This window comes from Salmo trutta, chromosome 1, assembly GCF_901001165.1.
Source record: "Salmo trutta chromosome 1, fSalTru1.1, whole genome shotgun sequence".
NCBI lineage: Eukaryota > Metazoa > Chordata > Actinopteri > Salmoniformes > Salmonidae > Salmo > Salmo trutta.
The window spans coordinates 30,390,743-30,416,613 of NC_042957.1; the positions used below are offsets into that span (position 1 = coordinate 30,390,743).

The 25,871-nt window shown below is 40.4% G+C and overlaps 1 protein-coding gene and 1 long non-coding RNA gene across 3 annotated transcripts in view; one reads left to right on the forward strand and one right to left on the reverse strand.

Annotated features, from left to right (window-relative positions):
- The window catches only part of LOC115193755 (lethal(3)malignant brain tumor-like protein 3), a 37,959-nt gene extending 22,663 nt beyond the window's left edge, over nucleotides 1-15,296 (reverse strand). The window contains exons 1-15 of one of the 2 annotated variants that reach the window (XM_029752724.1): nucleotides 14,811-15,296; nucleotides 13,057-13,194; nucleotides 11,495-11,606; nucleotides 10,572-10,734; nucleotides 9,315-9,435; nucleotides 7,442-7,526; nucleotides 7,166-7,260; nucleotides 6,094-6,198; nucleotides 5,603-5,738; nucleotides 5,135-5,226; nucleotides 4,437-4,588; nucleotides 2,834-2,910; nucleotides 2,323-2,408; nucleotides 1,843-1,953; nucleotides 191-305 (exon numbers count right to left, since the gene is read on the reverse strand). In XM_029752724.1, the coding sequence (XP_029608584.1) occupies nucleotides 191-305; nucleotides 1,843-1,953; nucleotides 2,323-2,408; nucleotides 2,834-2,910; nucleotides 4,437-4,588; nucleotides 5,135-5,226; nucleotides 5,603-5,738; nucleotides 6,094-6,198; nucleotides 7,166-7,260; nucleotides 7,442-7,526; nucleotides 9,315-9,435; nucleotides 10,572-10,734; nucleotides 11,495-11,606; nucleotides 13,057-13,176 (1,570 nt within the window). In that variant the 5' untranslated portion in view covers nucleotides 13,177-13,194; nucleotides 14,811-15,296. Of the gene's footprint in view, nucleotides 1-190; nucleotides 306-1,842; nucleotides 1,954-2,322; nucleotides 2,409-2,833; nucleotides 2,911-4,436; nucleotides 4,589-5,134; nucleotides 5,227-5,602; nucleotides 5,739-6,093; nucleotides 6,199-7,165; nucleotides 7,261-7,441; nucleotides 7,527-9,308; nucleotides 9,436-10,571; nucleotides 10,735-11,494; nucleotides 11,607-13,056; nucleotides 13,195-14,810 lie in introns of both variants that reach the window. The other variant, XM_029752716.1, reaches the window with a different exon arrangement.
- On the forward strand, nucleotides 253-21,130 carry LOC115193765 (uncharacterized). Its single transcript, XR_003878232.1, has 3 exons — nucleotides 253-361; nucleotides 467-565; nucleotides 20,952-21,130. It is a non-coding gene; the product is annotated as an uncharacterized LOC115193765 (long non-coding RNA).
- The last annotated feature ends 4,741 nt before the right edge of the window (nucleotides 21,131-25,871 follow it).

Here is a 25,871-nt window from a genome sequence, read left to right on the forward strand (position 1 = left end):
TAAATCGACGCAGAGACGGAACCGTCTTTTCAGGGAAAAGCATATTAAGCTATTTTACGATTGAACGGGATAAGAAATAGCAGCGTCCATTGAGGCCTGGCTCTAAGTGTGTCTGCTAGGAACCGTAGGCCTGGAACTGAGGCAGGGAGCTGGACAGGAATAGATTAGGATGAGTCATAAAGCCACTCACTGATTGGGGGCTGGAGGGGGTGGCCTGTCTTAGCACACCAGCCCGCAGGGTGGATGTCTGGACTGTCTGTGTCCACCCAGTAGTCATACTCATCCGTCCAGCCATCAAAATGGATCTAGAGGAAAACACACACCAAGGACAAGCAGTTACAGTAGAGTCCGACCACATACGGTAAATATAGAAATGTGGGGAAAAGAGATTTCATCAAAACCATGGTCAAATGATAAAGACACATCTTGGAGACTAGAAGCTGAACTACTGATTGCGTCAATCTAGCTGACGAGCACCGTCTCGGACTGAAGCCCCTGGCACTGCCCTTACAGCTGGAGGAGGCTACCCCGGCTATCTGTGGGAGGCCGACACACAGCATAGTTGGTAACTATCTCTCGTCCTCTGTTCTTAGCCACACTCCTGAGAAGGATAGTGTGCTTCACAGTGTGGGGCAAACAAGAGGAGACAGGAGCCCACCAGGGTGTCGTGGGAAGGCAGACCCTCCTAGTACACAGCCTGCTTCCTTGCCTTGCTAAAAACTATTGTTATTAGTTCAGATGAAGACAACCTGAAATATGAAGCATGCGCTGGCACAAAGGGACTGAAGATGGGGAAGCAGCATGAGAATGTATGTGATGCTTGAAGGACAATGAGAGCATGAAACGCATGTAGTGTTGGCTCGTGTGTGAGTGGTGAGAGTGATGGTGGTGGGGGAACGGATGGAGCTTCAGAAAACAGTCTTGGAATGAGTGAGAGAAGATAAGAGTTCAGCGATAGGAGGTCAAGATCAAAATCGAAAGACCTGTATGTAAAGTGACAAGTGACAGTAGAGAAACCAAAGCTAAGCTGAAGGAGTACGAGTTTAGAAACCCGGAGGGACTGTATAGACTGGAGCTATGCTATCTAGGGCTATTTTTGCTCCATGCGCAGAAGGGTTGAGACTGAGATGACTGAACAGTATAGGCATAAGTAGGGCAGAGGGAGAGGCACTGACATACACCCCAGGCAGACAGCTGTCCGTCGACTTCCAACACTGACCTACTGTTCACTTCAGAGTTCAAAGAGCATGGAGCTCATAGCTCTCCTGAAAATGGTCTCAAGAAGAGAGTCAAGGAGATGTTACTTTGATGTACTGGAAACTGGTATAAGAGGCAATGGTGAGGTCTTGAATCATTTGTATATGTATTCCCAGCAAATCAGCGCATTTCTCCCACAGGACGCCATCATACAGAGTTCATCTCCCAATTTTCTACGTAGAGCTGGAGTTTCATTCTTTTTTCGCTCTTTGAAATGTTTCGGAGAAATCTGTAGTGAACCAGAACTCAGAGATTATACCCATAATAATTCTGTAATCTAGGATTATACTAGTTCAGATCTAGGGTCTAATAGTTACACACTTCACAGTGCAGATGAGTGACGTATTGGCTAATCCTCCTGTCCTGTACAGCTGGACTAAACCACACACACACACACACACACACACACACACACACACACACACACACACACACACACACCTCCTAGTTATTGACGTGGACAGAAGTGTTGCTACAGCTGAGTCACAGTATCATGTTGAATGACTCCAGTCTGGAGTGCAGATGGATACTGGTAGACACAGTGGTCAGACAGAGACAGATAGAGAGTTGAAGAGATGTTCTCACCTGGACCCTGTGGTCGTCAGTGTCTACCACGGTGGCCACTCTGACAAGCATGGGGTTCCTCTTGTCCACCGTCTCCAACTTCATGAGTGGCTGGAAACTGTGGGGGGGTTTCTGTAGAGGGAGAGTGGGTAGGTGGGGGGGGGGGTTAGGGCTCAGACACACCAATAGCGCTTGCGGGCCGAGAGTACTTAGCACCTCTGAACATAATTTGCGAAGCGAGTACGCTCTGATTGTACATGTAGAATCGCATGAATAATTCCGGTAGTCCGACCTCTACAGTGGGTGGTCCTTAAAACACAGCGCACTGACGATCGGCAGGCGAACGCTAGATCCACATTCGGTGCGATGTGGGCGCATCTTTAGGCAGCATATCATATGTCACACTCTGCGGCAGACAGCCAGCCAGGCTACTCCAATGAAGTAGATGCGGCGCTGCCACGTCGTCTTACGTGCCGAGGATAGAGAGATAAACAGCCGTACCCCTTTAAAAGCCCTGGCAGGAGCCGGTGACGAGTGCGTCTCCTCCAGATACTTTCCCCAGGAGAAATTCTTGACATTGGGGTAACCTACAGGAAAGAGTCATGAAAAAGATTGAGCCAGATTGAGCACGACTACATATGCTGTAGTATGTAGTACATGTGTGGGCGAGTAAAGTCCCTCGTGCTTTCTGTCATTCCAAACCGTCGGTCTTCTCCACAGTGGAATAATATAATTTACAGATCAGATTAAAACAAACAAAAAAAATCTGTCATTAAGCAGACACTCTTATCCAGAGTGCATACATTTTCACACTTTTATTCGCACGTGGGAATTGAACCCACAACCCTGGCTTTGCAAGTGCCATGCTCTACCAACTGAGCTACACGGGCGGTGATCTGTTTGGAAACTTCCCATGTGTTGATCTTTACTCTCAGAACTGTATGCTCAATCATCATTACACATTTGTGGTATCCTGGCAATCTACAGGATAAATAGTGAGTTAGCGTCTCACCTGGAGGCTTGGTGAGAATCCTGTCGTTGTCTTGACACCAGCCCACTGGATGGATGTATGGACTCGTTGCATCACACCTACGGAGGAGCAGGAGAAGGACAGTGGTAACAAAAAGCCATCTGCTCAGCAGATTTCCCATTTCTTTGTATATATATTCCTCCTCTTCCTTATAAACTGTTATGACATGAACTTCCCCATAAACTGTTACGGGGGATTGAATAGGGATCGTGTTTAGGAGTAAGCACGAGGATTGGAGAATAGGTCAGCTGACATTGTGACAGACTCTGAGCCACTGTGGCTTCAGCCACCTTGTTTCTGAGTGATTAACCCATTCAGCTAACCACGATGGCATGTTATGCAACAATCACTTTGACGTATCGGGGACGGTCAAGGCGAGAACGGATACTTCCCTCACCGTTTCCCGTTGTTCCCTCTCTCCACGTCCACCATTGGTAGGACAACATATATCTATCACTGAATGATGGACGGCACACCATTGACGAGTAGATTGTAGGTAGTTATACTCCTATGATGCAGTCATTGCATCAGCATTGCAGGATAAATTGCAAGGGGCTTTGGTATCTGGTCAGTATATTGCAACCCTCCTTACTTGGCCAAAAAGGTTATAAGACAGCTGTTACTGAAATATCTAAAACGGTTTACTATTTCACCATGGACTCAACATACTGTATCGAAGCCAATTCCTTTTTGTGTTGTGCCGGTGTGACACAACGATGTAGTAATCTACATTTGAGGATTGCCATCGTTTCTACCTCAGTGGTCAGTGTTGTTACAGTAAGCTTGTCTAAGGGACAACATAGATCCCTAGTGTCCTACTCTCTGGCCAGGCCAGGGTGAAGCAGAGCACGGTGGAGTGGTTAACCTGCTCTTTGGCCCAGAGGTGTGATGCTGTAGGGCCTGTGACTGGCTGACGTGAGCTGTAGCGACAACACACGAGAGAGAGCGTCACCTCCCTGGGTGAATCTGCTCGTCCCTTAACCGCTCCAGGCTCTACTCTCTCTCTCTCTCTCTCTCTCTCTCTAACTCCTCTCCTCCTTGACATTTATTTGACGATCATCCATAATTCAGCCAATACAAGCTCTTGTATCCTGCAGACTGGGACTTCCTCCTGGCAGTCCAAATCCCAAGCTGGGAGGGCTTAGAGCGGGCACGAAACGACAGTAACGACACGCGCAATTCTCAGTCAGAAAAAAAGACAAACAAAGGCGAAAATCAACAAGGGTTGGAGGGATGACAATTGAGAAGGGGGAAAGAAGACTAGAGAATTGTGAGGAAAGTGATGTGCGTGCTAGTGTCAAAAGAATAATTTATGGTACAGCCGATTCATACTGTACTTAAAATGTATTACACAAGTAATGTAGCTTGTTTGCTTGTGTAAAATATTAATAACAATGCAATGCTTTTCTCCTCCCAGACACAAGCATTCTGTTGTAATAAATCTAGCACCATCTAGTGCTCAATTCTGCAACAAGAAAAAAAAGCAATATAACTTAGATATGGCATCAGTAAACCCAAATCACTGCTTTGATTTTGAAGTCTGTAAGGAAATGTTTGGAAATGTGATCACAGAGTTAGACATTACCAGAAGTCGTAGCTCTCATCCCAGTTATCAAAGTGCACCAGGAATCGACTGTCCACCATGTCTGTTACTGTGGCAACACAGATGAAGGAGGGGTTCTTCTTGTCAATGGCCTCCAGCTTCATCCCAATTCTGAATCCTAAAGGAGTGACAGTCTGGAAAATGAAAACAGGACAGTTACTCAGAGACAAAAGCTCACATTCAGCTCAGCCATGAACCTTCTCATACTATAGCCTTTAAACTGCTCATGAAACAGCTTCATATCTACGTTGAATAGGTTGATGTCAAGTATTGCACTTCAATGAAGGAGGTGTAAAACTGGGCGTGAAGTCTAACTAAACTAAACACTTTCACCTAGTCGTAAAACTCTAGTATCACAGCAATATGAAAGCGACCCATAAGGCCTTGGACACACTGGGATTTTGTGTCAGAGAATTGCGGATGGAGCCAATGGAAGTCCACAGTTGCTGATAGAATAACAACAACAACAGAGATGATTGTCCGAGGGGGGGGGGGAAAACGCACAAACGGTCTGTCTTTTGATGGATGCAACTCGTCCCAAACTCGTCCGAAAATAGCTGAATTGAGTTTAACTTTTGACGGACAAAAACTGACAATGATGTATGTCATATACAATTTCATCCGAGTTTATGCATCGGAGTGTGTCCCTGGCCTAAATTAGATCTGTAGGCTGCTCTTACCGTGTTCTGATTCTCAAACAGGGCCTTGGGAGCTGCCTGGGCTTTGCTCAGCTTGATATACGACAACCAGCTGAACTCCTCATCCTTTAAACCTGTCCATCCATAGAGAGAGGGAGGGAGGGGGGGTAATTTGGATAATTTGACTCTTTATCAAATATCCCTGGTTCAATTTCAGGTATGCTAGTAATCATGCGGAAAATAGTTACTAAAAATACATGAGTATTGTTTTCCTGTTACCATAGGTAACCTGCTTGCACAAAGCATAACAAATGAATTGTAACTATCCCTATGACTAGTCTCACATAGGAAAGAAAACTGGTCAGCAATACAGTATTAAGGAAATACTCATGAGAAGATGAAGGACTGCTACAGTAACAATTTGAAAATATCCCACCCAAAATGACCAATGACTGTATACGTTATTAGCTTTTCCAGGTGGATATCTGTCAAAGGTAGCATGTCTCTTACCTTTGGGGGGGTGAAGCTTGTGTCCTGTTTTCTCACACCATCCCACAGGGTGAATGTCTGCAGAGTTGGAATTCACCCAGAAGTCATAGTAGTCGGAGTACTTGTCAAAGTGAAGCCGTATTCTGTGTCCTGAAACCTAAACATGGAAGAAGCATTAAGCATATTCATACATGACATGGTCATCCTGTGTTTGCTACTCAAGAGATGAATTAAGTAGTAACCTACTGACTAGACGCGCACATGATGCCAACATAGAGAAGTGGACATAATTCAAAGTACAAAAAAGCATTTATGGTCTTATAAATACTGTATTTTGCTAATGCCATTGCATAGCAACACATAAGTCATCACAACTATCACAGCTATGCACTGGAACAAGAATAATGACGATGCAGACTTTGCTTCAGATCTTCCCAAAGCTAAAGATATCCATGGCACGAGTTTCGACTCCCCTGAGAGGGCAGCAATGATGAGTCGAGGTGAGAGGTTACCTCAGCTACAGTGAGCACACAGTACATGGAGGGGTGCTCTGGATCCACTCCCTCTAGCTTCATTCCCACCCGGAATCCATTCTTACTCTGGGGGAAGGCCTGGTGCTGAAAGGAAAATGTTACATCATTAGTTTAAAATACATATTTCCAGGCTTTTGAAAAATAATGAACTTAAAGCTGCAATGTGTGACTTTTTTGGCGACCCCGGCTAAATTCACATAGAAATGGGAGTTATAGATCTGCCATTCTCATTGAAAGCAAGTTTAAGAAGCGGTAGATATGTTCTATGTGTGCAATTTCTATGCTTCACGTTCTAAGGTTTCTTTTCTGCATCTTTTACCTTTGGGTTTGGAAAACCAGCTTCAAACAGAGGAAAGTACAATATTTATGGTTATGGAAAATATATTGCACAGCAGTTTAGATGGTACAAGGATTCTCTACACTATACTTGCTTGTTTTGTCACATAAACTGAAATTATGCAAACTATTACAATATTAGCAACCAGGAAACGGTGGAGCGATTTCTGCATAGTGCACCTTTTAACACTGTTTTTGTAGGCAAAGAATAACACATGTGATTAATGAGTTTAATAAATAAATTCTCAACATGTAGGAAAAAAATGGAGGACTTGATGTGAAATATCATCTTAACCCTGAATGACAAGCTGTAAAGGAGGAATAGACGAAAGAATAGAATGACTAGAAGGAAACGGAGAAGGGTTTAGATTGATGTGAAATATCATCTTAACCCTGAATGACAAGCTGTAAAGGAGGAATAGACGAAAGAATAGAATGACTAGAAGGAAACGGAGAAGGGTTTAGATTGATGTGAAATATCATCTTAATCCTGAATGACAAGCTGTAAAGGAGGAATAGACGAAAGAATAGAATGACTAGAAGGAAACGGAGAAGGGTTTAGATTGATGTGAAATATCATCTTAACCCTGAATGACAAGCTGTAAAGGAGGAATAGACGAAAGAATAGAATGACTAGAAGGAAACGGAGAAGGGTTTAGATTTAACTCAATAACCCATTCTATACAGGCCTGAGGGGTATGGTATGATAGCTCACCTCTTTGAACAGTTTAGTGGGGGCAGCAATGGCTTTCTCCTGCTCCAGATATGAGGCCCAACACCAAGACTTCTTTTTCCCTCCATATGGAACAGCTGCCATAGTGAGACAATGATTCATTAGATTGCAATGTAATGTTGTGTATTGCTTTTTACACAACACATACAGTTAGTGTGTGTGTATGTGCAAATGGAAGTGATTATATCAATATGGTGATTGGGAAAATTGGGAAAATGAGTATCCCCAGTGTCCCTCCCACTGCATGTTTCTACTCACTGTGTCTCAGTAGGCCTGCGTCCCCCCTCCGTTTCCTTCTGCCTCGCGGAGCACCACGGGTCGTCTTCCTGCTGTCTTTCTCCTCCTGTTTGATGCACACAGGAGGCTTTACACACTAGAACACTAGAATATGCAGGAACATTTTAAGACTAAGAATTCTAAGAAGTACCAGTCAAAAGTTTGGACACACCTACTCATTCCAGTTTTTTTTTTTTTTTACTATTTTCTACATTGTAGAATAATAGTGAAGATATCAAAACTATGAAATAACACATATGGAATCAACCATCAAGCGCTATGATGAAACTGGCTCTCATGAGGACCACCACAGGAAAGGAAGACCCATAGTTACCTCTGCTGCAGAGGATAAGTTAATTAGAGTTACCAGCCTCAGAAATTGAAGCCCAAATAAATGCTTCACTGAGATCAAGTAACAGACACATCTCAACATCAACTGTTCAGAGGTGACTGCGTGAATCATGCCTTAATGGTCAAACTGTTGCAAAGAAACCACTACTAAAGGACACCAATAAGAAGACACTTGCTTGGGCCAAGAAACATGAGCAATGGACATTAGACCGGTGGAAATCTGTCCTTTGGTCTGATGAGTCCAAACTGCCGTGTCTTTGTGAGACGCAGAGTAGGTGAACAGATGATCTCTGTATGTGTAGTTCCCACCGTGAAGCATGGAGGAGGAGGTGTGATGGTGTGGGGGTGCTTTGCTGGTAACACTGTCTGTGATTTATTTAGAATTCAAGGCGCACTTAACCAGCATGGCTACCACAGCATTCTGCAGCGATACGCCATAGAGTCTGGTTTGCGCTTAGTGGGACTGTCATTTGTTTTTCAACAGGACAATGACCCAACACACCTCCAGGCTGTGTAAGGGCTATTTGACCAAGAAGGAGAGTGATGGAGTGCTGCATTAGATGACCTGGCCTATACAATCACCCGACCTCAACCCAATTGAGATGGTTTGGGATAGGTTGGACTGCAGAGTGAAAAGCAGCCAACAAGTTCTCAGCATATGTGGGAACTCCTTCAAGACAGTTGGAAAAGCATTCCAGGTGAAGCTGGTTGAGAGAATGCCAAGAGTGTGCAAAGCTATCATCAAGGCAAAGGGTGGCTACTTTGTTTAACACTTTTTGGTTACCACATAATTTGACTGGTACTGTATGTAAATGTGATATTTCAGTTTTATAATTTTTATACACTTGCAAACATTTCTAAAAACCTGTTTTTGCTTTGTCGTTATGGGGTATTGTGTGTAGATTGATAAGGGAAATAAACTATTTTATCCATTTTGGAATAAGGCTGTAACCTAACAAAATGTGGAAAAAGTCAAGGGGTCTGAATATTTTCCGAATGCACTGTACTCACACATACAGTACAGACTAGAGCAATGTGATATTTTGGCGCAGGCAATGAGGACAGTGTTAACAAGGTAGTATTGAAATCATTCTGAATTTGTGTTTACTGTACATTTGAAATGTTTCCATTTTGAAACAATAATGATAAATCAGAGATTAGCCAAGAGTTATCTACACCAGTCGGGTCGCAGCACGTTCTGTGAAGCATTCATTTAGTACGAGTTATGACACCTCAGCAGGAAAGGCATGCAAGGCATATCCCTCACATATCCCCCCCATATCCCTCACAATCTTGTGCAATTTGGAGTGATGCCAAAAGATTTACAGACTGGAGGTTCTATACCATATAGATCAAATTAGCAATATCTACAAAATGTGATGAAATATCGAGAAATAACAGTAAGATGTCAACAGTTATGTATAATTCAGTAGGTACACAATTCAGGATAACATTTGTAAAAAATTAAAATTCCTTGGCGGTATAAAGTAATACTGACATAGACCTCATCGTCCTCAGGCGGGACCTCTGTGGTGTCCATCTTGTCCTGCTGCAAACACCTCTTACGGCTGACCCCCACCACCTCCCCATTACTCTTCGAAACCTCTTTCTTTAGCTTCAGCTCACTGCAGTGGAAAGAAATATAGAGTAAAGGTTTGTGCAAAAAGGATTACCCTTCTAATAAACTATAGTTTCAGTAATAGCTGAACTGCAAAATAGCTAAAGCATGGCCAGCATGAAACATTTATGCCAAAATAGTCTTCATTCATGGCATTTTCTGAAATCTATGCACAATGACAAAAAAAAAAATTAAAAAGAAATACACCAATGAGGTGCTGGACAGAAAACAAAACTGATTGTGTTACCAGGATATTATTAGATTGTATAACTAAATTGATTTTCAAGTCTAAAATTTTAAGGGGGGACCACACCCTGTATTTCATATTCATAACGCATTACTCCTACATTGACTTACTCAAGGGCTGCCTATGAATAATCCTATCATCATCAGCAGCTAGAAATATGGTCAGAATCTAACAAAAATTACAATCTAACTGTGATTAACTGTTCATTACAGGATGTATAGTCTGTCTTTCTCTTCTCTGTTGCCATGGCAGTAGTAAATCCACAGAAGGAATACCACTTTAAGGTGCAACATTCTGTTCGCAGTTTCTCCCATATAAAAACAATGGATATATGGGGCCCACGGCAGCACTGCCTGCCTGCCTGCCTGCCTGCCTGCCTGCCTGCCTGCCTGCCGCTAGTCTTTACATTAACTAACTGATCAATTATTTCTGGCTTCCACCCTGCATAGGATGGCTTGCCAAAGAAATGTTGAGGAGGTAGACTTATCGACTTTCTTAAGCATATGAAATATGTTTATAGTTGTTGTGGTTATGAATGTAGGAAACTAAATATATATGGTTGCTTATATCAGCACATTGAGACATATGAATAATAAAATAAAAATGACGTTAAACATTTATTTAACCACGATAATTTGGCATAATATCACAATGTATGTCTCTCATTGACTTGGTGAAAGTCTTTACTGACCATTATGTCAGTGTACTGTACAAAAGCGGAAGTTATTACAAACAGAACTTCATAAGGGCAATAAACACCAGCTCAACTACCGGAAAGTAGCATATGCAAAAACTGCAGTTAAGACTAGACCAGACTAGATGCCCTGGATACTAATGAAACCCTAGTCCTCCCCACTCCCCAGGCCGCTCCCCAGGCCGCTCCCCAGCCCACTCACTCCTGCTGGTCCTGCTGCAGACAGCGCTCACTGCAGTGGAGGCCATCAGACATGAAGTCCACGGGGGAGCCCTTCCTTTGGCAGCGCACGCACACCAGGCCTCTCTGGGCCCACTGCCCCTCCTGCATCTCCTCTATCTCTTTCCCGGCTACCGCAGCACTGTCTGAGAGTGTTGTGGAAGGAAGGAGAGAGGGCGAAGAAAAGAGAGAGTCACAAAGTCATCCTCACCCATATCCTGTGTGGCTAATGAATCATTTCTAAGCTCAGGGTCAATAACAACAGAGCAATGGGATAACATAAAAGGTTCCCGTGCATTCCCTGTTTCATTAATAACCAACAGCAACATAGCCACCAGCTAGACTGAGACTCAAATTGAAGGCCTTATTTGGAGATAATCAGAAATGCTCAAATAGATAGCTGATAGCTAACCGCTTATAATGATCACGATTCCCCATTTTGTGCTTAGCTTTGCTGAGCTCAATTCGACTGACTCTCATGCCTAGGGTTAGACACAATTATGACAATTATTGAAAATGCACACATCTTGTATATCAAAGGTATCCTAAACTATTAACATGAAATACTATTTCAGACAGCAAAGTTACAGGATGGATAATTATCTAGTTTTGTAAATAGCCGTTATAGACAATATAATGATTTGCCGTGAAACGTAAAAACAAAGCCAATTCTACGGCAGCTTCTTAAAGACTGTATGCATGGTATGTGATAAGCTGGTGAAAGCCTTCAGTTAAACATGCCTAGTTGAAAGACAAAAGAGAAAATATATGCACATCCCACCCGATCAGGTGCATCTCAGACCCCAGTGGGGATACAAACATTGTACATGCGTATGCTTATGTCTCACAAATATATCCCTTCCGGGAGCATCTAAAAGTTGTGGACTTTGAACCATGCCATCTTACCCTCCTGAGCAGTGGGCACTGCCCATGTAATGGTGGCATGAGCTTTCTTCACACTCTCATCTTCTCCCTCCTCTGTTAGGACCTCCAAGACTCCAAACTCATTTACCTTAAACTAATAAACACAACACAAACTTTCAAAATGGATTAAATCAATGTTTTTCTCTCACCCATATACACACAATAGCCCAGAATGACATGTGTTTTTAGAAATGTTAGCAAATTTATTGAAAATGAAATACAGAAATATCTCATTTACATAAGTATTCACACCCCTGAGTCAATACATGTTAGAATCACCTTTGGCAGCGATTACAGCTGTGAGTCTTTCTGGATAAGTCTCTAAGAGCTTTGCCCACCTGGATTGTACAATATTTGTCTATTTTTCTTTTTTAAATTCTTCAAGCTCTGTCAAGTTGGTTGTTGATCATTGCTAGACGGCCATTTTCAAGTCTTGCCACAGATTTTCAAGCCGATTTAAGTAAAAACTGTAACTGGGCCACTTAGGAACATTCAATGTCGTCTGGTAAGCAACTCCAGTGTATATTTGGCCTTGTGTTTTAGGTTACAGTCCTGCTGAAATGTGAATTTGTCTCCCAATGTCTGTTGGAAGCAGACTGAACCAGGTTTTCCTCTAGGATTGAGCTTGTGCTTAGCTCTATTCAGTTTATTTTTATCTTTAAAAATTCCCTAATCCTTGCCTATGGCAAGCATACCTATAACACGATGCAGCCACCACCATGCTTGAACATGTGAAGAGTGGTACTCAGTGATGTGTTGTGTTGGATTTTCCCCAAACATAACACTTTGTATTCAGGACATAAAGTTAATTTCTTTCCACATTTCATACAGTTTTACTTTAGTGCCTTACTGCAAACAGGAAGTATATTTTTATTTTGTTCCTGAGTTAGGAAGGACGCCTGTATCTTTGTAGTGACTGGGTGTATTGATACACCATCCAAAGTGTAATTAATAACTGAAATACTCAAAGGGATATTCGATGTCTGTTTAAAAAATATATATATTTACTCATCTACCAATAGGTGCCCTTCTTTGCAAGGCATTGGAAAACCTATCTTGAATACTTATTGACTCAAGACATTTCAGCTTTTAATTTTGAATAAATGTATCAACTTTTCTAAAAACACAATTCCACTTTGACATTATGGGGTATTGTGTGTAGGCCAGTGACACAAAATCTCAATTTAATCCCATTTTAAATTCAGGCTGTAACATAACAAAATGTGGAAAAAGTCAAGGGGTGTGAATACATTCTGAAAACACTGAATACGTGAGGAGTGAAGACATACTGTATATTTAGATGAATACTGTGATTAGCGCCATGTGACCTAGTCAGGAAAAAGTCCTTGGTCCTAATTATGAATTAGAGAATTTATGATTTATACAATTATATATTTCATTGATTTTGTCATTACACAAATGGATCATTCTATTTCATTATAATGTGTCCTTATTCTGATAGGTATAACACAAGTAAAACATTATTATATATATATATATATATGGCAACATTTTACTTTTTCAGCTATTGTGGGGATGTGTACCTTCAGCTCACTCCCAGTTAGGGTTCCAACACCATCTTTCCAGTCCATGGCACCATACACATCAAAATCAGGGGTTGCTGCATTTGTAGCTGTATTTGTATCATTTTTAGACTCATCCATGTTAAAAAATGGGGATATCTGAAAAAGACAAGATGAAGCCAGGCCAGACAATAAATAGCACTGTGCAGAATGAATATGGCATAGGCCTACTGAATCTACATAAACTGACTTTAAAAAACATCTGCTTAGTAAAGTTATTGCAACCGTAGTCCTGCGCAAAGTGCAAGTCAAATGAATAGAAGAGAAACAAATGAACGTTTCACAGAGCGGCTTTGCAACAGTGTCTCAATGTTTCACAAAGCCGCTTTGCAACAATGTTTCAATTATTGTTGAAACGTAACAGCGGAAGGCCTGCAACATTGTAACTCGATGACATACATCAACCACTAGAGGTCAGTGCTGACTAGATTTAGACGACAGCGTTTGAAACTTTCAGACCCTATCAAACAATGAAATCACTGAACAAAAAATGTAGACGAAATGTTTAACGTATTTGATAGAAATGATTGATTATTGATAGTTCATGCAATAGGCCTATGATCTAGCAATATTGCTGTCTTTCAAATATAATTCCTGATATTTCGGTAGGGTATTTAATTTGTGTGTTATGTATGCGCCTAAGATAATAAGTATAGGCATTAAGACAGTAGCCTACATTAACAGCAAATCGTTGCCAGGCATTTACGAAATTGCAATATGAAAGTAACTTACATTTTATGCATGCAAAATGCATTTCCATCGCAAACTATTTGAAGGATCAATCCTCTCTCTGCTAAGCGTCAAAATTGCATCATATGTAGAGAACACTTTTTTGAATTATCAACAATTATTATTAAAGGAAAATTCCGCGTGTTTACTGTGCACGTTATTCAACCTGTGTGTTCGATTTTATCATCAGATGTCCATTGTCGGTTATGAGCGTTATTAATATTTATTTCGAGCTTTCTGAGTCAAATAGTTTTAATTACGAGTGGGATTAAATGATTCGGTTGGGCGCAACCAGTTCGCGTTTCCTTTGTATTCCAACTAGGTGTGTTACAGACATTTTGTGATGTCCCTTAGCAAGACGCTAATCATGCATTGTATCAGATATTAACACTTTTCTTTGCTCTGATACTATTTAATGTGTTTTAAAGCCAGTTTCCCAAAATGGCGGAGCTGGAATATAGTCCTATATAATTCTCACCGGCAGGCCTGCAGACTCGTTGCTCTACAACAAATATAATATTTTAACTGCCTTGAAAGCTTTTTGGAAGGAAATTATGGTATAAATATTTTAGTCCAGTTCGCTTGTCAAGCGCAATGTCTTCCTCTACCCAGCCATAACAGGGAATTACACTGAAGCAAACATTATTATTGAAAGAGTACAATATACCATTATTATATACGTCTCTGGGAGACAAGAAATCTAGCACAACATATTTTCTATCATTGCAGTAATTTTCGACGCAACTTTTGTTACAATTTTAGAACGCAATATATTCACGCTCTACGCATTGAACCTCTTCCTGGCTGATATTATTGATGACACGTCCAGTCGTTTTGTACTTATTGCTAAGTTTTGGTCAAATTCCGTCGCAATGAACCTCTGGCGAAAGTATTATATAACAGATCACTCATTACTATAATGCATAATTTCCTCCATCAATTGTTTTATGCTAAAGTACATTTGTTTTAATTTGTCTGTTTCTTACCCAAATTCTCCCACGAGTACTGACAAATTGCCCAGGCAGCCGTCAATGCGCATGAGCATGGCTCTGAGCGAGTGCTTGCGGTGGGTGCCTCAGCTAGACTGTAAAACACATCATACCAATATCGAAAGTTTGAGCTGGTTGAATAACAACATATGTAATAGATGAAGCCATTATTTGTCGCATAACCTTGTCATCGACATAAAACCACCAGCAAATTATTATGGATGCGTTGTGGATGTTTGGAGACTGAGATAGGCGATGATTAGAATAAAATAACACGAATACCATGTTACTAAAAAATAAAACCTAGTTTGCTTGTCGACAGTGAAATGGGGTGACTAGCGAAATAGCACAAAGAACGTCCAAAAACGTTTCAATACCGACATTGTGTTGTATACTTTAACATAATTTGCGCCGTCAACCTAGTTTTCAATTTTGTGTTTAGGTTTACGCATCAACGTTGTTATCTTTACAGTTCAAAATAAAATGAATCTGTGCTTGTGAGTCCTGTGCAAGAAACCATGGAAATGAAAGCAGATTGATGTACAAAGTTTCTTTATGCCATGTTGTAGTCCGTTATTACTATGAACAAATTGGCTCAACTTGATTTAATGACATCTAAATGAAAAACAGTAATGGGCTGTAGCCATGGCCTACTGTTTAATTCCATAACTCAGACATCCAGCTACCTTTATTGGACTTCTAGTTTGCTTCTCTAGAGTTGATCAAGGGAACTCTAGAACACAGTATAATAGAATAGAATATACAGAACAAAAAATATAACAGAATAGAATATTGTATAATATAATAGATTACAGTTAGAATAGAATACACAAAGTTTGACTATCATCAGTAATGGCTTTCCAGACTGAAACAAATGTTGTACAGTAACGTTTTGTGTAGATTTTGTAGTCAATCAAGCTTATCATTCATTACCATTACCATTTCCTGAAGTTATACAAAAAAACATCCCCTATGGTCTTATAGATATGATCATGAGTATGACTACTTTTTCTGTAAAATCTTTCATACTTTATGGGCTGCCCTGTAAGAGCACGTATGGCAAATGTGTACTGCATGGGGTGCTACTGCTGTTGCAGATCCCCCTACTGTACATTAGATTTTTACCTTATGGAGCTCAATTCCAAGTTATGGAATGTCCATAGCCATGGTGGCATGGCATAAGGGAAATTACTTCATTGGGAGCCCTTTCCTGCATATGACTGAGCAATTAACTGAAGAAATGCTTTGTGTTGGTGTTCTCTCCTCTAATGCATGTTCGGCAATGGTTACATATAGCCTGAGGTCACCGCACAATCCACTCACTGTACATAACATTAGTGATTAGTGAGTTACAGTGTCACTAATTCACTAAAAAGAAAATAAGTTCATATGATGCAGTGCTGATTAGGGCATGGAGGGTGATTGTCAAAAGACATACTGAAGACTGTGTTTATGGTTTAAGTGCTTAGTACTTGTTTCTGTTTCCTCAAAGTTCTGTCATGGTTTTAACGACACATGTAGCAGGGGCCTTGTTAATATCTCAACTCTAAACATTCAAGAATATGTCCGGTTTGCAGAGAGATCATATGTCGCACGATACACTGTAGATCAGTGGGCCAGAGAAGCAGAGAACACCACTGTTCTGAAGAACTGTGTGTCCCATTTACATTTCATTTACCCAGAGTCAAGTCTGGCTTGCCTCCTGGTGCTCCAGCAGCTGTTACAGTATATACACCCCAACAGGCCAACAACACATTAATATTCGAAACAAAAATATGGCCCGGTGAATATGCATGCACTGACATCACAGTGTGTGACGACAGGTTGGTTGTCACACCACTCAGGTGTGTTTCTAGCCATTGTGGGTTGGTGCTGCTGTAGAAGTGGTCCGGGCACTGGGTCGGGCTTCATCCAGAATGGATTGAGATAGGAAGCTTTTTGTATGTGTTTAAGCCCATTAAGAACAGTCCTCATCCCCTGGTTTGTTTGCTCTAGTTAGGCTACCTTTTAGCAACTCCAATGATAAAAGAAAAAGGCGGCCATTCATGTTGTTGGACTGCTGTTGCAGGCATTGTGGGTATTGAGGGTATACTCTGAAGTGCTAAAAACCAACATCAATCAAGATCAAGACCAATGTCAGTTAAACATGGGTAAATACGTTGGACTCCAGTTTTGGATACCACAGGAAGTGGAGTAGTAGGGAACTAAATGTACGTGTTTACATGTTAACTTAGTGTGGCACTGTGTACATACAGTCATAACCAAAATTATTGGCATCCTTGATAAAGATGAGCAAAAAAGACTGTATAAAATATATAATACTAATACTGAGCTATATTGTATGCAACAAACAAACAAACAAAAAAAATATATTATTTATACTAATACAATTGCTCAGAAAAAGAGAAGGGTCAAAATGATTGCCACCCCTGTTTTCAATCGGGTTCAAGTCCTGAGACTGAGACGGTTTTGTGGCCAAGTAACCATTTATTTTTGGATTTTGTTGTGTGCTTGGGGTTAATGTCTTGCTGGAAGATCCACTTGCAGCCAAGTTTCAGCCTCCTGGCAGAGGCAACCAGGTTTTTGGCTAAAATGTCCTGGTACTTGGTAAAGTTCATGATGCCGTTGACCTTAACTAGGGCCCCAGGACCAGTGGAAGCAAAAAAAAACCATAACATCAAAGATCCAGCACCATATTTTACAGTCGGTATGAGGTTCTTTGCATCATCGATCCTTCATTCGATGCCAAACCCACCACTGGTGTGCGTGGCCAAAGAGCTCCATTTCCATGTCATCTGACCATAGCACCGGTTCCAATCCAAGTGCCAAAGCCGTTTATCAACCTTCAGGCCTTTACATTAGTTGGATGACATGGACATTTAACTCATTGGCCACGCACACCAGTGGTGGGTTTGGTGTTGAAAGCAGGATGCGAAGTGCCCCACACTTACTGTAAAATATGGTGGTGGATCTTTGACGTTATGGGGCTATTTTGCTTCCACTGGTCCTGGACTTTACCCAGTACCAGGACATTTTAGCCAAAAACTTGCTTGCCTCTACCAGAAAGCTGAAACTTGGCCGCACGTGGATCTTCCAGCAAGACAATAACCCCAAGCACACATCAAAATCTACAAAGAAATGGTTTGTTGACCACAAAATCAACATTTTGCAATAGGCATCTCAGTCTTGACTTGAACCCCATTGAAAACCTGTGATTTGAATTGAAGACGGCAGTCCAAAGATTCTGTATGGAGGAATGGTCTAAGATCCCTCCCATTGTGTTCTCCAATCTCATAAAACATTTTCGAAAACGTCTCAGTGTCGTTATGCTCACAAGGGAAGGGCGCCTGAGTTTTGAAACAGGGGGGCCAATCATTTTGACCCCTATCTTTTATAGAATGTTTTTAATTACTTGTTAAATAAATAATTTTTCACTGAGTAATTGTATTAGTATAAAATAATATAATTTCCCCATTTTTCTTAGCACCCAATATAGCTCAGTATTTGTATTATTTATTTTGTACAGTCTTTTTTGCTCATTTCTATCAAGAGTGTCAACCATTTCGGTCATGACTGTAGGTCATGTGCTGCTGCTGTCTATTGTAAGTATCACAAAACAGCTGACGAGTCAATTTAGAGCATTTGGTATGGACTTCTAATACCTCCCATTGAAATGACTGAACCTATCTGAGTTTAGTTTAAGCAAGTATTTTAGTGTGAAATGCCTACATGGCCTTCCTTTTAGTTGTTTTGTGGCGACAGCAATGGTTGAATGACTCCATATTATTATGGATCATATTATAGGTTTGATTAGGAATGAACGACTGAACTTCTTGGGGTCTTGTGTGATGGAGTCTTATATAATGTAAAAATTCCTTACAGATTGTTCTCCAGAACTTGCTGATGGACATGATGTCCTTCTATTCTGTTTACTACATTTTGGTCAGTCTTTGCATTGGTATTTTCAGGGTCTAAAATAATAGATATTTTTCACAATATTCAAATTAAGTATATCCTGTCTTTCATATATAGTAGTTCCATTGTCATATGTTGTGGTACATGATTGACTTGTACTTCCTTTCTCGTGAACACAGAAACTACCCACAAAAACATGCACGATGTCTGCATGGAACCCACATTTTGCTTTCTGCTAAAAAGCATCACAAATTATGTCCCTAGTGCTACCTCACACATTTACTGTAACTACAGTTAATGGCAAATGTATCATTTATGACTCAGGTTTCACACGATTCATATTCTCTGCAGGGTACATGAGGTTGACAGCCTTTTAGCACACTTTGACTACACAACACAACCATCAAGTCCAAAATACGTGAGTTGATCCAAGACTTTATTCTTGTTATTTAGTAGTTGGAATCATTACCCTTTTTTAGATTGACTACCAATTATGTGTGTTCATGTTGGATGGGTTTCTTTATAGCACTTTGTGACATCTGCTCAGTGGTGTAAAGTACTTAAGTAAAAATACTTTAAAGTACTACTTAAGTAGTTTTTTGGGGTATCTGTACTTTACTTTACTATTTATGACAACTTTTACTTTTACTTCACTACATTCCTAAAATAATGTACTTTTTACTCCATACATTTTCCCTGACACCCAAAAGCACTTGTTACATTTTGACAGGAAAATGGTCCAATTCATACACTTATCATGAGAACATCCCTGGTCATCCCTACATCCTCTGATCTGGCGAACTCACTAAACACAAATGCTTCGGGTTTGTATATGATCTCTGTCTATCCATAAATGAAAAAAAAACAGAAAATGGTGCCGTATGTTTTGCTTAATATAACGAATTAGAAATTATTTATACTTTTACTTTTGAAACTTAAGTACGTTTTAGCAATAACATATCTTTTTGATACTTAAGTATATTTAAAACCAAATGCTTTAAGACTTTTACTCAAGTAGTATTTTACTGGGTGACTTTTACTTTTCTATTAAGGTATTTTTACTTTTTCTCAAGTATGACAATTGAGTACTTTTTCCACCACTGCATCTGCTGATGTAAAGAGGGCTTTAGAAATACATTTGATTTGATTTTTTAGTTCAGGTGTGTAGTTTGGATTCCCTGCACAGTGACTGTGATCTCCATGGAGCTAAGTTATCTTTCGGGAGGCTTGATATTTGCGTGGATTGTGGAGGAGTGGGTATGGGATTATGCTATCCCAGTCAATCTAATACACATCGATCTGACGGTAGCAGGTAAGCAGCAAGAGATTGAGGCAAGGGGAGAAGAATCTCATTGTCCAAGGGTTCATAAATGTAAGCTTTTCTGAACAGACCTGACATAACTCAAACCATCAATGACTTGTATTTGGCATATTTACTCTAGTTAAATCGACAGATTATTACAATTATGTATGTATGGACAGCCCACTGCCTGCTGTCTACTTTGTATTCAAATCTGTGTCAAGCACCATGCTTCAAAGTTCCCTCTTTCTATTGTGTAACATCAATTAGTGTTGATATTGTATAGCAGCCAGCCCACGTACTGTAATGATATCTGGGTGCCTGGTGCTGCCTGTGCTCTACAGTAATGCCAGGTTTGATAATAGCAAACACATTAATGACTCCACATGAGTCTACTCCCCACCTGAGACACATTTTTCACAGGATGTTTAAGTATGACTTTCAGTAACAGCTAATGGATTGGATTAGAAGAACAAACAATGTCAATGTTAATTCTGTCACTGAATTGATGGGATTTCAATCTAGGTTATGTGAGGCATGGTTGTAAGGCTGCTTTAGTATAAAGATGGCTGTCACAATAACATCATGTTCATACATGCTGGCTCATTAGTTTCACAAGCTGACAGAAAGCATGATTTTATTTATTTATTAGTTTATTATGGTTGAAAATGTGTCATATTCAATTACTATCCTGTCTGTTTCTTTCTTCCTGTTTTTACATCACTGGATTGCTATTGGTAAGGAATCATACTTGATGTCAGGCAGTTGGGAGCCAATAAAAATATCATTAGTTGTCATGTATTATCGCATGAATTAGTCATTCTACATTTATTTTACAAGGGATTCAATATTTAGGTTTATGATCAAAAAAATATTTCAAAAATCGACTCCTTCACTAATCTTATCCATTCTGTGTTTTACAGGTTCTGGATTGGTAATGATGATGGAGGCCAATGATGATGGAGGCTAACTTCAATCATACAAGCTTTTCAGGAATAATTTTGTGTATCCGGAAGAGCTCCAAAATTTCTAGCAAAAACATTTACACTAGCTTTTCATCAACATAAAAAATATACAGTTGAAGTTGGAAGTTTACATACACCTTAGCCAAATACATTTAAACTCATTTAATCTTAGTAATCCTAGTAACAATTCTCTGTCTTATGTCAGTTCGGATCACCACTTTATTTTAAGAATGTGAAATGTCAGAATAATAGTAGAAGAATGATTTATTTCAGCTTTTATTTCTTTCATCACATTCCCAGTGGGTCAGAAGTTTACATACACTCAATGAGTATTTGGTAGCATTGCCTTTAAATTGTTTAACTTGGGTAAAATGGTTCGGGTAGCCTTCCACAAGCTTCCCACAATAAGTTGCGTGAATTTTGACCCATTCCTCCTGACAGAGCTGGTGTAACTGATTCAGGTTTGTAGGCCTCCTTGCTCGCACACGCTTTTTCAGTTCTGGCCACAAATTGGGATGGTGTTCTTTAGCTTGCAAGCCTCCCCCTTTTTCCTCCAAACATAACGATGGTCATTATGGCCAAACAGTTCTATTTTTGTTTCATCAGACCAGAGGACATTTCTCTAAAATGTACGATCTTTGTCCCCCTGTGCAGTTGCAAACCGTAGTCTGGCTTTTTTATGGCGGTTTTGGAGCAGTGGCTTCTTCCTTGCTGAGCGGCCTTTCAGGTTATGTCGATATAGGACTCGTTTTACTGTGGATATAGATAATTTTGTACCTGTTTCCTCCAGCATCTTCACAAGGTCCTTTGCTGTTGTTCTGGGATTGATTTGCACTTTTCCCACCAAATTTCGTTCATCAGAACACGTCTCCTTCCTGAGCGGCATGACGGCTGCGTGGTCGCATGGTGTTTATACTTGCGTGCTATTGTTTGTACAGATGAACGTGGTACCTTCAGGCCTTTGGAAATTGCTCCCAAGGATGAACCAGACTTGTGGTGGTCTACAATTTCTTTTCTGAGGTCTTGGCTGATTTCTTTTGATTTCCCCATGATGTCAAGCAAAGAGGCACTGAGTTTGAAGGTAGGCCTTGAAATACATCCATAGGTACACCTCCAATTGACTCAAATGATGTCAATTAGCCTATCAGAAGCTTCTAAAGCCATGACATCGTCTTCTGGAATTTTCCAAGCTGTTTAAAGGCACAGTCAACTTAGTGTTTGTAAACTTCTGACCCACTGGAATTGTAATAATCTGTCTGTAAACAATTGTTGGAAAAATGAGTTGTATCATGCACAAAGTAGATGTCCTAACCGACTTGCCAAAACTATACTTTGTTAACAAGAAATTTGTGGAGTGGTTGAAAAACGAGTTTTAATGACTCCAACCTAAGTGTATGTAAACTTCCGACTTTTTACTGCACACTTTTGGTACTTTATGAATCTACATATTTTAGTTTGCAATTATAGTTTGTTTGGAAGGAATTGTTGAGAACTTTAAACACTTCTTGCGAAAAAAGCTTTTTGTTTTGTGAATCTGGTCCATATCCTCTTCCATGTCATTGAAAACAATAAGGAATCACGTGATCTTTTAAAAAATGTTTTATTTATGTCACCTTTATTTAACCAGGTAGGCCAGTTGAGAACAAGTTTTCATTTACAACTGCGACCTGGCCAAGATAAAGCAAAGCAGTGCGACACAAACAACAACACGGAGTTACACATGGAATAAACAAACGTACAGTCAATAACACAATAGAAAAAATCTATATACAGTGTGTGCAAATGAGGTAAGATTAGGGAGATAAGACAAAAAATAGGCCATAGTGGCGAAGTAATTACAATTTAGCATTTAAACACTGGAGTGATAGATGTGCAGAAGATACATGTGCAAGTAGAGATACTGGGGTGCAAAGGAGCAAAAAAATAAATAACAATATGGGGATGAGGTAGTTGGATGGGCTATATACAGATGGTCTATGTACAGGTGCAATGATCTGTGAGCTGCTCTGACAGCTGATGCTTTTTAGAGGTGAAATAAACACAATTGTTATTACTGTATTATTACTGTAACAAAGTGTTATTACAAAGGGTTACTACAGCGTTATTACTGTAACAAAGTGTTATTACTGCATTATTACTGTAACAAAGTGTTCTTACAAAGTGTTATTAATGTAACAAAGTGTTATTACAGCTTTTTCACTGTAACAATGTGTTATTAGAAAGTTGTATTACTGTGTTATAACAAATTACCTCATTAACACTAAGAAATCTTTGAGATAGCATAGTGGTGAATGTGATTAAGTCTGAGCATCTGTTGTCTGTCAAAGCCCTTTGGATTAAGCATGCTTAAAATTACCGAGGCAGTAGTGAGCAGTCAGTCAGTCGCTCCTCCTCGTTACCTTGATTGGTGTCATTTCTGTACTGAAACCAACATCCTTCTCTTGATGGGGGTCAGTCTGCTGATCACTCCATTCTGCAATACTGACCCATGTCACAGTTGTAATCCCAGTGACCCCACATTTACACAGACACACCCCAGACAGGGAAGAAAGACTGAGGGTAAACTAAAAGGATTGAAAAGCTACATCAGGAAGTACAGTATCTACCCCTAATATGGTTGATTTGCATCACACAACAAATACAACTGTCAGACCCACAGTTTGATTTTCAACTGTCCCCTTCCATTCACTTTGAAGACATTAATAGCAGCATGTTCTTTGTAATGGATTTGTAGTTGGAATGAGAGCACAGGAAAGAAGGGCATTAATCATTTAATGAGATTACGCAAAGGTGCTGGAGGGTGTATGGGAGGGGACCCAAGGGCAGCTCTTCGGGGGCTGATTGCCTACTGTGAGTGTGTATGCTCTCTGTGAGTGTGTGTGCGCGTACGTCTGGCTGTGTGTGTGCGTTAACACCACTCTGCAGCACATGGCAAGGTGAGCCATGGAGTCGAAGAGGTCCTCCCCTCACATGGGGTAAGGGGGTTCTCCTCCTCTCTGCCAATAGAGCGTTGGACCTCAACAAAAAATGGTTACCATGGTTTCCAAATTCGTCTATTATCTTCATCTAAGGTATGGAACCGATTTTAGGGCTTGCTTTACTGATGGTGTGTCACACTCTATCTATTATGGGATATGGACTTGAGTGACTTATGTGTCGACTGTGTTGCAAGATCTCTGAAAACGCATGCTATCCTCTTTTTTTTCTGATGAGGTTCTGTGTGTTGAGACAGGGCAGCTTGGTAAACGGTGGGACTTCATAGATTATAGCTACGGAGGTCATTCTTGATAGTCCTTCAGCCACGAGAAATATAAAGTTGACCGAGCTGCAGAGGGCAACGCTCTCACAAATAAGAAATGTGAATAATTAGGAATAACAAAATAGTAATCCATGGGCGATAAATCATATGAAGGCTAATTGTTCCGACAAAATAAACATCTTAAACCTCGTCACCGAAGAACATGAAAAATATTGTGTTGACGTTCCTAAGCTTGTGCAGGAAGCCAAGCTAAAAACACCACTGTCATGTGCAGATTCAGTTTCACTCCATTCTTGTACCTGCTGGTGTACATTTCACCTTGGTAAGAGCTTTTCTCATGTCATAGTCCACACCTGTCCAGAAGGACTGAGGTGGGGTGTTATTAGTCTAATATCAAATGTATATAAGGGTGAAAGTGTAACATGCCAAGAATATAAATGTTTCTGTTTAGTGAATTCTCACAAGGTTTTGTTAGGTGTTATCACAGCAATGGATCCAGTCCCCTTTGAGCATCATTGCCAGTGATTCTTACACAAAGGGATTTCCTCTGCTGCACCTGACAGACATAGAACATTTTTGTAACTGACCACCAGATGACAGTATAGAGGTAGCCTACTAATTTGCTGTTGTGTGGGAGGCCTTTGTTGTAATGGCCAGTGCTGCTCAGATGTCAAACCTATGAGGCGTGTTGGAGCTGGTCTGATAACTTTCCACACCATTATAACCAGGAGAGAGGTCTTCCGATTCAGCCTGCCAGACTAATGAATATTCACTAATTGATTGGAACAGAATCTAACCGTTTTTAAGTGTAACATAATGTCTTTGTCTTCTGGCACGCACCAGCGGCCCACATGTAAATATCTAGTTCTTCAACAAATAGTCATTTGGAATATGGACATTTACCGTTATTACCGTGTTACTACACAGGTATAAGATCAACGTAATTCATGCTTAAATGCCATGAATCCATATAATTAGATAGTCACAGAGGACCTCAGATCAATAGTGATTAGAATAATGCATTTTAATTCACAAAGTGCAGGTGAAATGACAGGGAATAAGTCATTATTGTGCATTATAATGCATACTACATCATGATTCATAACAATATAGGCCAAATATGAGCTATAACATACTGCAACTTGGAATATTACGGTAGTAAAACATCATTGTGCTGTTTTCAGGTTTATGCCTAATATATGCCATTTAGCAGACGCTTTTATCCCAAGCGATTTATAGTCATGCGTGCATACATTTTACGTTACTCGACAAACGTATGACCCAGATAGGATATCAGTAGTGCTGGGGCCAATGGTCGGGGGACCATATAAAGTAAGTTGATAAGATAGATGGCTAAAACAAGAATATAGTGATCTTTCATACAGTCTTATAGGTCTGGCCCACCCAAATTACAACGTCCAACAGCATTCTGGGCGGTGCTTTCAGGCAGCTGTTGAGTATCCATGTGTCAGTTCGTTTTGCATGGCTCGGTGCACCGGGTGTTCAGAGCTTGTATATTTTAGACCATTACATTGGTCCTTAAAAAAAAATGTACACCCACCCGGAGCACGGAGTCATGCAAAACGAACTCTCCCCATGTTATTAGAGGAGGCGGTGAG